The sequence below is a fragment of the Leucopleurus acutus genome (assembly GCF_964270905.1).
Source record: "Leucopleurus acutus genome assembly, chromosome: 13".
NCBI lineage: Eukaryota > Metazoa > Chordata > Mammalia > Artiodactyla > Delphinidae > Leucopleurus > Leucopleurus acutus.
Window position 1 is genome coordinate 60778787 of NC_139155.1, and position 15106 is coordinate 60793892.

Consider the following 15106-nt stretch of genomic DNA (forward strand, 5'->3'; position numbering starts at 1 on the left):
TACCTAAGTGACATATACCACTGCACACCATTAAACATATCCGAGTAAAGACACCAGTCTGCTGAATCATTCCCAAATGTTAAGAGATTTCAGTTGTTTTGCCCCTTTAATGCCACAATTAATGCAGCTGTACTCCTCCATCTCAGCAGAGACGACTTTTGATTTCTCAAATGTATCTCTTCGTGTGCATGTTTATGTGTGCACACACAGGCAGGCTTTCTATTTGCTCACTTTTCTGTGTGTGTTTCCATGTTATTGTCCAAAAGAAGATTTGCTGGATCAAAACACATGATCAGTTTTATGGCTGTCATTGGTTAGATTTTAAAGAAAGAATGGGGTGGTTTTCCCAGTCCCGTGGTGGACTTTCACTAAACACTTGCTGGTGAATTACTTGTTTCTTTTAGAAGAAATCCCCACACAGAACCTTCTGAGATGAGGTCCAGGGTGAGTATTCCAGGTCAACCATCCCGTTATGTGGATGCCCCAGTCCTGGGGTCCCGTCATGAAGACGACTGTGGTCTCCCAGACCCATCAAACAGGAGTCTCGTTTGAATCGCATGAGAGGACAAAGACCCCGCTGGGACAAGTCCTAGGTAAAAAGATCCATTTCTAATCACCTTTTTTGTTTTTTTTTGCGGTACGCGGGCCTCTCACTGCTGTGGCCTCTCCCGCCGCGGAGCACAGGCTCCGGACGCGCAGGCTCAGCGGCCACGGCTCACGGGCCCAGCCGCTCCGCGGCATGTGGGATCTTCCCGGACTGGGGCACGAACCCGTGTGCCCTGTATCGGCAGGCGGACTCTCAACCACTGCGCCACCAGGGAAGCCCTCTTCTTCTTTTTTAAAAGAAAATTCTAGTCATTTTCACACCCTGGTGATACAGAGACGATCCTTGCTTCATCTATGGGCACCTCTCATACAGACAGATAATTCCATTTGGGTAACAGTTTAGACCCTGACCTGCTGTAAAAGGGGTTTACTGGCTAATTATGTTTGTCAGCAGTAAAGTCCATTAACAATTCCTGGGAAATAAAAATAGAACGTGGGTGATAAAGTCTAACCTTGTTTCCTCTGCGCTCAGTCTAGTCGGCTGGCTCCCAGGGTACCGCGCGCAGGGGCCTTGTGCCCAGCCCTTCAGACCAGGGTTCCTGGTGCAAAACGGCAGCGCCGGCGCCTCAGCTCAGGGCGCTACACAGAAGGTCCGTTCCCGCGCACTCAGTTCAAGATGGCGGGCGGTCGCCTGCAGAGACGCAGCACCTGGCACTGCGATGGGGGTGGGGGGCGTGAGCAGCAGCTGCGCCTGCGCTGCTGGCGAGAACCCCGCCCCCTCCCCGCTAAAGCAGCTCCAATCGGGCCTGTTGGGAGAGCGCGTGCTCTGGAGCACGAGCTCCCACCTCCCCATTCTTTGATCAAAGAATAAAGCTTTCCTTTGCTTCTGAACTGAACTCGGCCTCATTCTATTGGAACGACGCTGGGCAGGACGCTTGTTGGGGACGGGAGGGCAGGTGAGTTGCTGAGTCAGTGCTAGGAGAGGTGTGAGCGGAGCATGGGCAAGCTCAGGAGGAGACCTCACGGATGAGTGGAACCTGAGCAGGTTTCTGGAGGCTGATGGATTCCACCAGAGGGGCAGAGAAGAGGCTGGTTTGGGCCACATTTTTGCAAGATGTGCTGAACACTTCGATTGCATCTTGTAGGTGCCGTTGAGGACTTCAAGGCAGCAGAAAAGCAGAAATCCAGGTTAGTACAATGACCTTTTGCTTTACAAAAGTCACATAAGAAAACCTTGCATGTTCCATTTTTTAAAAATTGGATAAATCCTCAGTTATGTACCATTGGATTTTTATCCCTGCTTAAGTTGTATCAGAACCTCTTCATATTTGCAGAGAATTCCAGAGGAGTCAGGCCAGGCCCGTCATACAGTAATCCTAGAGTATAATGACAGCATTCCTAGGGAACATTATACCTCTAGGAAGCTGAGACCCACCCAGGACCTGACACTCCCCAAACACATCTTGGATCAGCCACCGTCCCTCCTTCCCGGGAGAGCATGGTGCACAACCTTGGGGTGATCATGGGGACCAGGGTTTTCACGAGGCCAGTTTTTAAGTCCCCAGGGGTGACCTGGCTGATGAGGGGGGTGGTGCGGTTGACAGACCAGGGTTGGCACTTTGTGAAGCGCTCGGCCTGGTCAGAATGAGACACAAGTGAGGAGATTTTAAGGGGGTAGGTGTGGGCAAAATAAACAGAGGGGTGATTCTCAGGGGAGAAGGCCTGGATCAGCGACTGTCTGGGGAGAACCCAGAAACCACACAAGCCTGGCAGACACCTAGGCTAGTGGAGAAGCGAGAAGAATGGGAAGAGTCGTGAGAAGAGCAGGGGAACCAACGAGAAATTCTGCCAGCCCACTTGCATGGGGATGGTTCTGCCTCCGTGACCTATTGCAGTTTTAATGGAAAAGCCTCCCACCCTGGTTTGGCCAACTTTGGGGAAGTGAGAACTGGTTTGGCGACTTTGGGGAAGTGAGAAGAAAGGCCAAAGGGAAGAAGCACTTTGACGTGGCCTTACCAGAGCTGCTTCACCACAACAGCTCTGCAGCTGTGTGGCAGCTGTTCTCTGCTCAGCGAATCTGAGGACAGTGAGGCCCTGTGACCAGGGCTGGGTGACTCTGGGCAGGCCTCTTTTCATTCTGTCCTTGCTTTAGATACTAAACCAAGGACAGGTACCGATACAATAATCTTCACGCTGAACAGGACCTGTGTTTCATCCATGGCTACTTTTTGAACAGTTTAGTCCAGGTTTGTGTGAGTGAATAATCCTCCACAGCCTGCCCAAGCCAGTGGAAGCCTCCACTGCCCTGGGGACTTCGTGGCCAACTGTCAGGGTTTTTTTCTGGGGTGGGGGGAGGGCTATTTTGACTCCAGACTCTCTCTCTCTCTCTGGAGGTCTTGATTCAGAAGTCCCTAGTGTATGCACTACATGGGTGCTGGCCTCAGTAGGAACAAAGCCAGATAGTCAAGGTGGGTGGTCCATTGGAGGCCACAAATGTCATCGATCAAAATTGGCAACTCAGGACAGAGGCCTGAGAGTTTGGGTTAGGGGATGAAGTTTAAAGAAAAAAGTTCTTTCTGATCTGAAATGACATGAATAACTGAGGTACCTATGTCGGAAAGGCGGACATTTCTATGGCAGCAACACAGGTGGCCTGAGTGGGTGAGGTACGTGAGCCACGGTGGAGAGGGGACGGCAGTTCCTCAAGCCCGCCTCCACTGTCTCAAGCCAGAGCTTCTTGGTTTCCCGGTCACGGAAGGATGCAGAAGGTCCCTGTTTGTAGCGTCGTTCTGAGGGCTGGGTGTCTGCCCCAGCAAGTGGCAGCGTTTCTGTGCTGAGCATGGCAGCTTCCTCTCTAGAAAGCGCTTCCCTTTTCGGACACGGACACCCTTGTTTTGGAGGGAGGAATAGACCGTAGCTTCTAGAACCAATTTCGATTACATACAGAAAAATGAGCTAGGGCTGAGAGTGACAAACTACGTGGGGTAAACTGAAGCCCCCTCCCCATGATATTAGGAACTGCGGGAGAGGGTGGGCTGCACCCTCAGACCCTCCTGCCCGTCCGCCCAGCCTCTGTCAAGTGCCATTTATGACATGGAAATGCTACCCGCAGATGGCCTGGGCTAGCATCACCCACTTTCCGGAGGGGGATGCAGTCTCCAGCCGTGGGCCCGGTTCCCCCCCCACCCCAGGCGGGACGGGTCCTCTCTCCACCCCGGGCGCCTTGCAGCCGGCAGCCCGTGGGTCGGGTGCGGGCGAGGGGGAGGGGGGCTCTGCAGAGACGAGTCCGAGGCCGCCGGCCGGCGGGTGGGAAGAGGCCCTGTGCCAGGACGCCGCAGGCCCGGGGGCTGGGGGCCGGGTGGCTGACGCCGTCAGGGGCGTTCCCAGAAGCCGGGCCGCCGAGGTTTCCCCGCAGCCCCGGGAGGAGCCGGCGGCGGCCACGTGACCCTCCGCGGCGCGGCCGGCGGCCCAGAAATAGCAGCGGCTGCGGATCCGCCCGCGGGCTGAGCGAGGGGAAGGCGGGGACCGGAGGACGCCAGCTGGCGGGGCGCGGCGCGGCGCGGCTCCGGAGGATGCTGAGCTCCTGTCCGGCCCGGCCCCGAGCTCATGATGGCCATCCGGGAGCTCAAAGTCTGTCTCCTCGGGGTAAGTCCTGCGCCGCCATTCGCCGGGGACCCCGGTCCGCGCGCCCCTGGTCGGCGCGCCTCCCTCGTCCCCAACTTCCCCTGCCCACCCCCCGTCCGTGCTCCCCCCGTGTCCCCTGCACCCCCTCTCCCGCTCCCCCGGGCCCTCTCCCCGTCAGGCCCTGCTGGTTCCGGGCCCGAACCTGAACGGGAGCTTTCTCGACTCGTCGTCCCTCCGCCGCCGGCCCGCGTCCCCGGAGTTGCTCGGGCCGGGCCGGGCGCCCGGGACCCCTCCGCGGGGACAGGAGCCGCGGCCCTCACCTCTGAGGGCTTTCTCCTTCGCCTTTAATAATTTCCTTCCGGCGGAAACTTTAAGTTCCTCAGCCAAGGCGCCGACTCTTTTTGCCTCCCTGGGCCAACTGGTTTATTTACTTGTTTAAAAAGAAAGCCCAGCTCAGGGTGAGAAAATGCGCGAGGGGATGACCGGCGGGAAGGTGAAGAGAGAACAACGGATGGTAGAAAACCGCGCCTGGGAAACTTTTAGTGCCGCGGATAAAGGCAAGATGAGAGAGTCCTCCCCTGTCCCCACTTCCCCTCCCGAAGTGGGTCCTTCTGAGCCTGAAGAAACTTGGAAGAAGCCAGAAACAAAGACAGACACAAACACCCAAGTGGTGCGGACCTGTCAGATGGCACTGGACAGGCCCCTGGGGACCGCCCAGGGGATTCAGATGGTGTTAAGGGTCTCCTCCTCTTGGGTGCGCATATCAAATTCCAGAATTACTTCTTTGGGAAGAGCTGGTTTGAAGCCCTGTTTTCAGCAGCTTTTGGTAGGAATGCCTAGTGTTCTGCCGATCTGGTCGCCCAAGAAAACCACTTCTGAAAAAAGCAGCAAAGGTTGGACTAACTGGTCTGTCAAGACGGATGTGCAGAAGTAGATAAAGAAGAAATGGTTCTAGGTTAGGACTGGGTTGTCGCAGACCAAGGGGCTGCCTGGGCTCCCTCTAGGCTCTTCTGGAACCTGGGGCAGAGCGATGCTCTTGGCTGTCTCCCCTCACTGTCCTTTGCTGGAATCCCCATTTACACTAGGTCTTCGGTTGGCCTCGAATTCCAGGGAATCAGGCAAAGGCCCCCTCCTTCCCTGTGACCCTCCCTCTTCCTGCTCTGCCATGGCCTGGATTTGGATGGGATGCTGTTCTGGCCTTCCTCTGTTGACCTTTATCGGTGTTGCAGGGGTAGGTTGCACCGTCTGCCAGGCTCTCTAACATAAGCCAGACATAAATTCCAGGAATCGCATGCTTTCCTTGTGAGGAATCATTTCAGCCTCAAGGAGGCCCTTCAAAGACTCAGAAGGAACGTCGGACCCCAAGGAATCAAAGGCAGCTTTGACGTGTGTTGTGTGAGTCAGGATTGGCTTTGGGAATAAGTGACGTCGGAAGTGACTTGCCTGTCCCACCGCATGAATTATTTGCAATTTTGCTACTTAGGGGTGAGTCTGTTTCCTTCTATAAGGAACTGATCAGGTAGAAAGAGCCCAGTACCCGGAGGCAGCAAGCCTGGGTTCTCATTCTCTCCCATTCATTGGCTGTGGTGTTTTGGACGAGTACCTTAGTTGCATCGTCTGTGAAATGGACGTAATAGCATCTTCCCTTTTAAGGCAGAGGACTATAGCAGATGATCGCCTAAGATACATGGTACTATTTCCTGCTACCCTGTGATTCCAAGCCTGGGAGATGATAAAGCTGGAGGAACTCCCTATACTTCTTTTTGTCTCATCTCTAAGAATGGAATGCACTCATTCAGTGATTTCCTGGAGACAGTGCCTCTCCTTGTTTGCTGGTCCTTTGCAGTGGCTCAGTTGGTAGGAGGTTGGGCTTGGAAGGGAAGAACGGTCCCAAAGCAGAGCAAGAAGATGTTTCTGAGCAGATGGAGACCTTGAAGCTCCAATCCCATCACACCATATCCATGGCCTTCTTTTTTTGAGAGTGGCTCTAGGTTTTAGTCTTGCTTAGGTCGGAAGACATCTTATTTGAAATCTTTGAAAGGGCCAGTGATCTTTTTATCACACTGATTAATGTGTCTTAAGTTCCCCCCGTTTGGCTGGTCCTGTTTTGGGCAAGGTGTGTGTGACAGGGTATGTTCTCAGCGGCTCCTCCAAACAGGGCGATGCTCTGGGTGAGACAGCACTTGGGTGAGGCTACAGCCATTCTAACTGCTGGGTCTGCGCTCTTGATTTGGGAGAGAAGCCTGTGGATCCGCGGCTGGAAAAGGGAATCAGTGCCAAACCCAGCGTCCTCTCAAAATTTTAAGAGGCGTCCCGGCTCCTTTGTTCTTTGTGTGGGAGGCCTGTCTTTTCTGGATGAAGTCTTGCATGCAGCCAGCCCTCAGCTTCCTGTTTTTAGCCATCGCCCCACCTCCCTGAAATCTCAGTCTGACCCAGGCCCTAGCAGCCATGCCCACTGTAGGCGTCACTGTCTGTTGGGCCCTGCTGAAAAGGTGATGGGAATGAGGACCACTTAGCTGCAGCCCTGCTCTCTCACTGGAGAGGCTGAGGGCTGGTCCTTTTGTGCCTGGTGATGGTCCCTGTTCCTCAGTGATTACTTGGGGACGTGCTTCCCATTTAAGGCACGTGGTTGTGTTTGGCACGGGCGGTGCAGGCTTTCCTCCCTCTCAGCTGAAGCCTCCTGCTCCTCGAGGGGCGGGAGGTTCCCCACCGGAGGGTCATATGCAGAAGGTGGCAGTGGAGTGGGCCAGGTGGCACGTACCTGTGCCTTTCAGAGCCCTGATGTTAGACGTGTCTGATCTTACTTCTTTTGGTGAGTGCTCTCGGATGGAACCACAGCCATCTGTGGAACATTCCCTGTATGCTTTGTGCTAGCGCAGGGTTTATTTAGCCTACCTGTTAGAGATTTTTGACCCTTGCTGCTTTCATGGGTAGACTTCGTCGTGTTTCTCCCAAGCCTTCGTGAGTGCCCTTTCCTGGGATAAGCCGGGCTGTCGTGGAAGTGAGCCGGGCAGGAGGGTGTTGACGGGGGTCTGCGTTGGACTCGTCGGACACATGAGTCTCATTCTTGCCAGTAAAGTGCCAATCATCCTGCTTTGTGAATCTCAGCTAGTATTATGAAACATGTAGCTTAAAAACAACTCCATTAAAAACAGCAAAGTATGTTAAAAAAAAAAACAAAAACTAACAAAACCAATATTGAGGCAGCAGCTGTTCCAACCCCAAAGGTGGAAAGCTTCCCAGTATGCATTTTTAAAACACATCACCACGTGGCAGAAAGTGAGAGGAGGGAGAGGAGGGGAAGGAGGTGGGGGGGGGGCGGGGAGAGGAGGGGGAGAGGGGGAGGGAGAGAAGGAGGAAAGGATATTTCTTGTCTTTTATTATTTCCTCTGGGTGTGTACACTTAAAAACTGCTTCCGAATGGAATCCCTGAGAGATTTATATTTGGACTTCGGTTGTCTTGACGACAGTTTAGAGATCTCTGCCACTTCCTCCACAGCTGAGTGGCATGGTTAAGAGGCCACCGTCAGGGCCTTGGTGAGGCCTCTCCTCTGGCCTCTGTTAGAATCTGCTTAGTGCTTCATCACAGAGCAGTCCAGTCCCTGGGATGTGCTGTGACATGTGGGCAGTGGGGACTTCTAGCCTGTCCGGACCTTCACGAGAAAGGGCTGTGGGACCCCCGAACACCCATGAGGCTGCTCACAGCCAGCAGATTGGCCCGAGCTGTGGACGCCGGCACAGCCGGCTGAATGAGGGTGAGCGCTCCTTACCGGAAGTGTTCCATAAGGTTATGTGAATCGTGGGGTCCTTGTGGAAGGAACAATGCATAGGATGGGGAAGCGCAGCCCAGGCAGCCATCAGCATTGCTGTCCAAGCCTGAGATTCTGTTAACATACTCATTTTTGAGGGGCTTCCCTGGTGGCGCAGTGGTTAAGAATCCGCCTGCCAATGCAGGGGACGCAGGTTCAAGCCGTGGTCTGGGAAGATCCCACATGCCGCGGAACAACTAAGCCCGTGCGCCACAACTGTTGAGCCTGCGCTCTAGAGCCCGCGAGCCACAACTACTGAGCCCGCGAGCCTAGAGCCCGTGCCCTGCAACAAGAGAAGCCACCACAATGAGAAGCCCACGCACCGCAATGAAGAGTAGCCCCTGCTCGCTGCAACTAGAGAAAGCACGTGGGCAGCAACGAAGACCCAACACAGCCAAAAATAAATAAATAAAATTAAAAAAAACCACACATACCCTTTTTTTTTTCCTTTCCCAGAAACTAGCATTTCTTTTTGCGGGGGAAGTGGGGAGGGGAGTGGGGGGATGCAGAGAGGCTAGGAACTTACAGTAATTCGTTTCTTACCTGATTCCTCTATTAAACTGAACCCCTGTGGAAAGTGTGGTTTAGCGTTGGTGACTCACGATAGAGTGGGACGTCTCCCAGCAGGGCCCGGTGCGTAGTGACACGGAGCCCCCGAGCCGGGCTGCTGGGCTCCACCAGGCCCTCGTTCCTCTTCTGCTCAGGGTCAGTATGGCCGCATCTCACCCTGAGCCCAGCGTGTGCATCCGTCATCTGCGGAGCATTTTCAAACGTCTCTGGTCCCTCCCCAGCCCTTGTCTGTAGCTCTCAGGCGTGCTGCCCCACCTCTACCGCCGCCCAGTGTCCCTGTTTCAGCGAGTGTGTTGTATCCCCGAGATCTGCTCCAAGGCTCTCTGGCTGTTGGAAAACAGAAAACTTTACATTTTAAGGTGCCAGGACATGAAAAGATTTTGAGGTCACGCATTAGAACAGGTCTTCAAATTCAGTTTTGTCCAACAGGTTAGACTAATTTTGGTGCTTCCGTGTCTGTACATATTACACTTTCATTTGTCTTAGTTTCTATAATTTGTCATATGTGTTGGAAATTGGAATAGACTTTCCTTCACTCAGTCGTTCACTGATTATCGAGCACTTCTTTCATGCTGGGAGCTTGGGCGGCTGCAGGTAGACAGGACAGCCACGATCCCTGTCTTCAAGGCGCTCTGCCTTTCCCACGACATGGACACAATGACACGTGAACTAAATGACATCACCAGTATACCTGCGACAGCACTCACCACGGAGCCACGCCCAATAGAATGAACAGAGTAGGATGACAATAAATATTGACCGTCGTCCATCTTATCAGGTGTGAGGACAGGTGAGGGACAAAAAGGTTTTGCTCAAGATCTGTCTTGAGTACCTGCGGTGGATAAGGTGCTGTGTCAGCTCTACTGGAGGTGGAAAGTCGGGAGGCTGGGTTCTAGTCCCGCTTGTGGTGGAGAGGCTCCTGGTTGGGCAGATAAGACAGGAGCTAGCATCCGTGGCCGTGGTGACAAGAAGGATGCTGGAGGTGTCACGTGGTGCCACGGGAGACATGCAGGTTATGTTAAGTGCAGTGGGGGGCTGGGAACTGAGCCATCTGGAAGGTCTCCTGGCGTGGGAAGGATTTGCACAGGGCTTCAAAGGACACGTAGGGCTTGGACAGGGAAGGAAAGGTGGGCATGGACCCCAGGACTGGGAGAGCAGGCTCTGGATCTCACTCTATTTTCTGGAAGGCTGAGGTGGTGGGAGGGTGTGGGGAGGTGATGAGCACCGCCTCCCACTCCCAGGCTGACGGCTCTCCTGCTGACCCCACAGCCTCTAGCAGGGGGTCGTTTATTTTAACTCCCCTTTCCTGTTTTATTTTGAAAAACATCAAACTTACAAAGCAGTTGAAAGAGCAGTAGAACGAATGTCTATAGCCTTCTCACCTGGAGTCAGAAGGGATGACTTTTTGTCACTCTTGCTTTCCTCTCTCCAGTACACAAAAAATATTGGCTTTTCCCCCTGAACCATCTGAAAGTGAGTTGCAGACATTATGACACATCACCCCTACAGTCTTCAGTGTGTATCTTTTAGGGACAAGGAGATTCTCCTCCCACACAACTGTAACGTCATCATCTCACCTCTGACGTTGAACACAGCAATAGTGTCAGTCGTGTAGTTCACATCCAGGATGCAGTCAGGGATCACGTGTTACATTTGCTTCTCACAGCTGCTTCTTAACATCTCTCATCTAAAACCGTTCCTCTCTTTTTTTTTTCCCACCACGACATTTGTGTTTTTGAAGAATCCGGACAGCTGTCTTGTAGAAAGTTCTAGCATCTCGATTTGTCTGTTTGCTTCTTCGTTGCTTCTTCTGGGTTAAGTGGTGGGAAGACAACCTAGGTGATGCTGAATGGTTGTGTCTTTTTCTGTGCTCATATGGAAGTAGCTCTTTCTCATTTACCTCTATGGCGCTCCTTCAAAAGATACTCCTGGCTTTTATGAGCAACAGGCAGTGGTGTGTCTGAACAAAACCAAGGGCCTTGATCATGTGGGTCAGACGCTTTAGCGGGCACTGAAGGTGCACAACCGAAATCAACTCGGGGTGAGTGAGATGCTGAGCTCACCCACCTACCCATCTGCTCGTCCACCTCCCACCCCCGGGGCTCCCGTGACCCTTCCTGGGCTCTGGGTCCTGACTTTCCACAGAGCACTGATCACTTCCTGACAGGCCACATGATTTATTTTCCCCACCTAATTGCTAAAGCTGCTGAGAGTTGCAGGTGTCCTAAGGCGTTTGTCAGCAGAAATAAAGAAAAGAAAAGTGGGATTTAACATTGGGGTCCCGGAGTGAGCTTCTCCTTGTGGAACCTTCTGTCTCGAGTCTTTTTCTGATTATTTCCTTGCTCCTGATGCCCCAGCCCTGCTCTGAATTCTCTGGAGGTGAGGACTGTGCTTCTGTTCACTCAGTATTTAGCCTGGGCTACTCTCAGTTTCCCTAGAGGTGCCCAGATGACCCGGGTTATCAGAAAACTAGGCCCTGGAGAGAAGCGGAACCTAGGGGAGGTCACTTCCCTCCTATTTTCTCGTCTTTGAGCAAGACGCTGGGAAGCTGGATGCCTTTGTATCAACAGTATGCGTTTTTCTGGAAGAAACAGATACCTGAATTCTTCAGAATTACTTCCTTTCTGCCCTCGTGGAATCACTGTTCTAACTAGGACCTGCAGATAAAATGCATCTTCCTAAAAAGTGCCTCTACCCCAGCCTGCCCTGGAAGGGGAGGAGAGAAAAGGGATGGAGGGAAGGAGAGGTTATGCGGGGGTGGGTGGGTTGGAGAAGACAAGGGAAGGGGAAAGAAGTCTGTGTGAGAGAGAGAGAGGGAGAATGCCAAGCACACACACACACACGCACACGCACACACACACACACACGCACACACACACGCACAGACACACACACGGGGTATCACATAAAGGAGAATGACAAGCACACACACACAGACACACACACACAGACACAGACACACACGCACAGATACACACACGCACAGACACACAGACACACACACAGACACACACGCACAGACACACAGAGACACACACGGGGTATCACATAAAGGAGAATGACAAGCACACACACACACACAGACACACACACAGACACGCACACACACACATGCACACATACACACAGACACACACACAGACACAGATACACAGACACACACACACACACAGACATACACAGAGAATGACAAACACACAAGACACACACAGAGAATGACAAGCACACACAGGTACAGACACACACACACAGAGAATCACACACACACACACACACACACACACACACACACACACACACACACACACACACACACACACGGTATCACATAAAGCTTGCCCTCTGCTGGCAGGGGAAAAGAGCAAAGCCTCCCTCCCTCCCTCCCTCCCTTTATCAAACGATTGGCCAGGGCATTTACATTTGTAGCAAGCTTAATTAAGAAAGTCTTTTTTAAAAAAAAAAAAATCTCATAGCATCAATACTTCAAAGACATCTTTCATTTGGGGAGGTAAGATATTTTCTAAACTTTTCATAACAAACTTTTGAAAAGCTATTTTTTTTCATTATCCATGCCCATCTTAATTAGATTTTGAACCTAATGATGAGGCGGGGGAAAGGATTAAGGAGTAAAATGATGGACGTCGATTGGGTTTGAGATGGCAAAGGCTAGGGATACAGGATGGCGCCTTTAACCTTGTTTCTTTATAATGACACGTAACTGTGCCAACTTGCTGATGTCCTGTTTCCTCGGGTGAGTTGGAAATCCTGCAGCTGTGAAGACAGCATCCTGCCTGCCCTCCTGCACCTCGCAGCTCACCTCCTCATGGTTTTTCTTCCTCTGTCTTTTGTTTTATGTTCAGCCGGCTCCTTTATTTTATGGTCAACATCCAGCCCACCGTCCTGCTCCAGAGTTTTCCTGCTGTCTCCGTTCTTTCAGCTCCACATTCTTCCATTGTTTTGTTTCCTTTTTCTCTCCCCTTCTAGTCAGTGAATCATCAGCCTGTCCTTTAAAGAGACACCCAGGGCTTGGCTGTTAGAGGAAAATGTTTCTGACTCTGCTTTCCATCCCTCCCTTCCCCACTGAGTGGGGAGTGTGCTGAGCCCCAGTGCTTGACCTTTCCTCCTGCTGCCAGTGTAGACCAGAAACCCGGCCAGACTTACCCTGTGGGGAGTAACGAAGGCATTTCATGAATCTTCTTGTTTTAGTGTAAAATAAAACAACAAAAAGGCGTCTGTGTAAAGTAAATTAGGATTTCACTAATGGATCGTGTGCTGTGGGGATGAAGAGAGACCCTTACCAGGTGTGTGCATGACTGCCATGTGGGCAGGTGTAATGACTTCCCGCGGGGGTGTGGGGTCTGTCCTTGGGTTTCCAGCCCAGCAGGGCCCTTGGGCTGATAGGGTGGGAAGCGGGAGGTGAAGTAACAGCACCAGGAGACCCCTGGGATGTCACATGATGCTCAATGGCCAGGTAAGGGGGTAGAGTTTGGGCATGGCTGGTGGAGGGGAGGCTGTAGGTGTCTGAGGATGAGGCTGGGTGCAGAGGAGGGACCGAGAGTGGCCCTGTTTGCACCGAGCAGAGACAGGAAAAGGTTCCGAAAGGGCTCGAATGCACATCCAAGTGCACCTGGGCCTGATTCGTGCTCACAGATAACTTATTCTTTCTCGTTTGGTTCTGTGCGTTGGTTTATTTAGTGAGCCTGCATTACTAGTGTAATTAACTTAAAACCTGTAAAAATTTACTGCAGGACCCGGGGAGATGTTCGCTGGGTAGAGATCGTTTGGTTGTTGCTGGAAATAACGGGTACACCGATATAAAATTGGAAGGTAATTTGGACGCAACATTGTAAAATCAACCATACTTCAGTTAAAAAAAAGGAAAAAGAAAGTAAATTTGGGTTGTTATTCAGGCTCCTGTTCCATCGCCATGGCAGGGGCGGTGGGGTGGGCAGGGGCATTCCAGGCGTGGTCAGTGGCCCCCCGTTTGGCTTCCCCACCTGTCCCTGATCTAGGGTTTCTCCAAATGGGTCTGGGAGAGGCGTGGGCCTGCCGATCTGTCCTGTGGGATCTGCAGGTTGTCTGTGCTTGTTCATTTCTATGCTGCTCTTTGAAAGGTAAATAAAATTACATCTGGATCTTCCAGGTGATCCTCCTGTAACAAAACTATAGCAACTTTAATGTCCGTTAAAACTGGCCAAGAAGAGGAGAACCCAGGCAGTCAGCACAGATATCGCGTTGGGGCCACGTGATGACCGAGCGGTTCCGGAGCAGGTGCCTCAGGTATTGATGGACCTGCTCCGGGGTTGGGCACAGCAGGCAGCGGAGTGGACCCACTGTCCCTGACCTCACGGAGCCTACATCCTAGGAGTGACTGTGATAGAGAGCTCTGGGCCCCTGATGTGACAGATGGTGACAGGCGCCCTGCAGAGAAAGCCAGGATGGGCCAGGTGGGCCCATCCCCTACCTGGAGCTGCACCCTCCCCTGCACTTGGAGGGTGCAGCTCCAAGTAGGGGCTTGAGAAAGTCCTCGCCAGGACAGCCTTTAAGTAAACACAGAGACCATATTCTTGAGCCGGCTGGGCCCTCCTGGCAGAGGGAACCCCATGCTGGGGTGGGAGCAGCAGGCTGGCCAGTGTGGCTGGAACAGTGACCAGTGGGAAGAGGGCAGAAGTGGCGTTGGGGGCCTGTTAATTGGGGTCTCGCGGGCCGGTGTGGGAACTGTGGTGTCTCCTGGGAATCCAGCGGGGGCCATGGAAGGTTTTTGTGCAGGGACAGTGATCTGGCTCATTTAATTAATGCATTTATCTTTATTTTATAGCTCTAGAATAACAAAAACAGTTTGTGGGTACTTTTACTATTTGTATACAGTATATTTACACAACAAGTAATATCTGTGTTGGGTCCCTGTGGTTGCTTTTCTCTTTAAAAGAGCTTATAGAACCTTAACAGGGCCTGAGAGGCATGGCCCTGAGAATATTTTGTAAAGAAAGACGTCTGTGTAAAAAGATGAGTTGTAAAATTTAAAAAAAATAAAGTAAAAAGATGAATTGTATTCTTTCTAGACCTCCACCTCAGGTTAGGCTAATCTTAGTAAGACAACTAGTAGAATATTTTTTTTCAATAAGAATAGAAATATTTTTGAAGTTTTTGCTAAAGTTATAATTGATGTAATTTACTGATTTGAATGTGTTGCAGCAACATACTGACTTGAACATGTTGGTGTGAATTGCATTATTGCACATTTCACTCCCAGCAGCCCTGTGCTTCCGTTTTGGTAATCATAGTTATTGTGTCACAGCTAACCATGTACACACCCTTACTCTTGCTTGTGAGCCATGTAGTTACAGATGCTCTGCTGGGGTCTTCTCCTTATGTCCTTGACTTCTTTCTTATTAAAAATTTCCATGGGTAAAAGAAAAACAGTAACTATAAACTCACCAGCACTGTAATAATTTGTAGTTGCCTCCAGCCCTAATCACAGCAACAGTGACAGCAGTAACCGTTGAGAAGGAATTGAAGCAAAACCTTATTCTGTTCTTTCTCAATCAGGAAAGTGC

The 15106-nt window shown here is 51.8% G+C and overlaps 1 protein-coding gene across 3 annotated transcripts in view; it reads left to right on the plus strand.

Moving 5' to 3' along the window:
* Nucleotides 1-4051: 4051 nt before the first annotated feature.
* RAB31 (RAB31, member RAS oncogene family) overlaps nt 4052-15106 on the plus strand; it is a 110698-nt gene continuing 99643 nt past the window's right edge. For all 3 annotated transcript variants that reach the window (XR_014326707.1, XR_014326708.1, XM_082853450.1), the window contains exon 1: nt 4052-4191. Coding sequence is in view for 1 of the 3 variants with exons in the window: in XM_082853450.1 (XP_082709576.1) it covers nt 4153-4191 (39 nt within the window). In the remaining 2 variants the exon portion in view is untranslated. The remainder of the gene's footprint in view (nt 4192-15106) is intronic.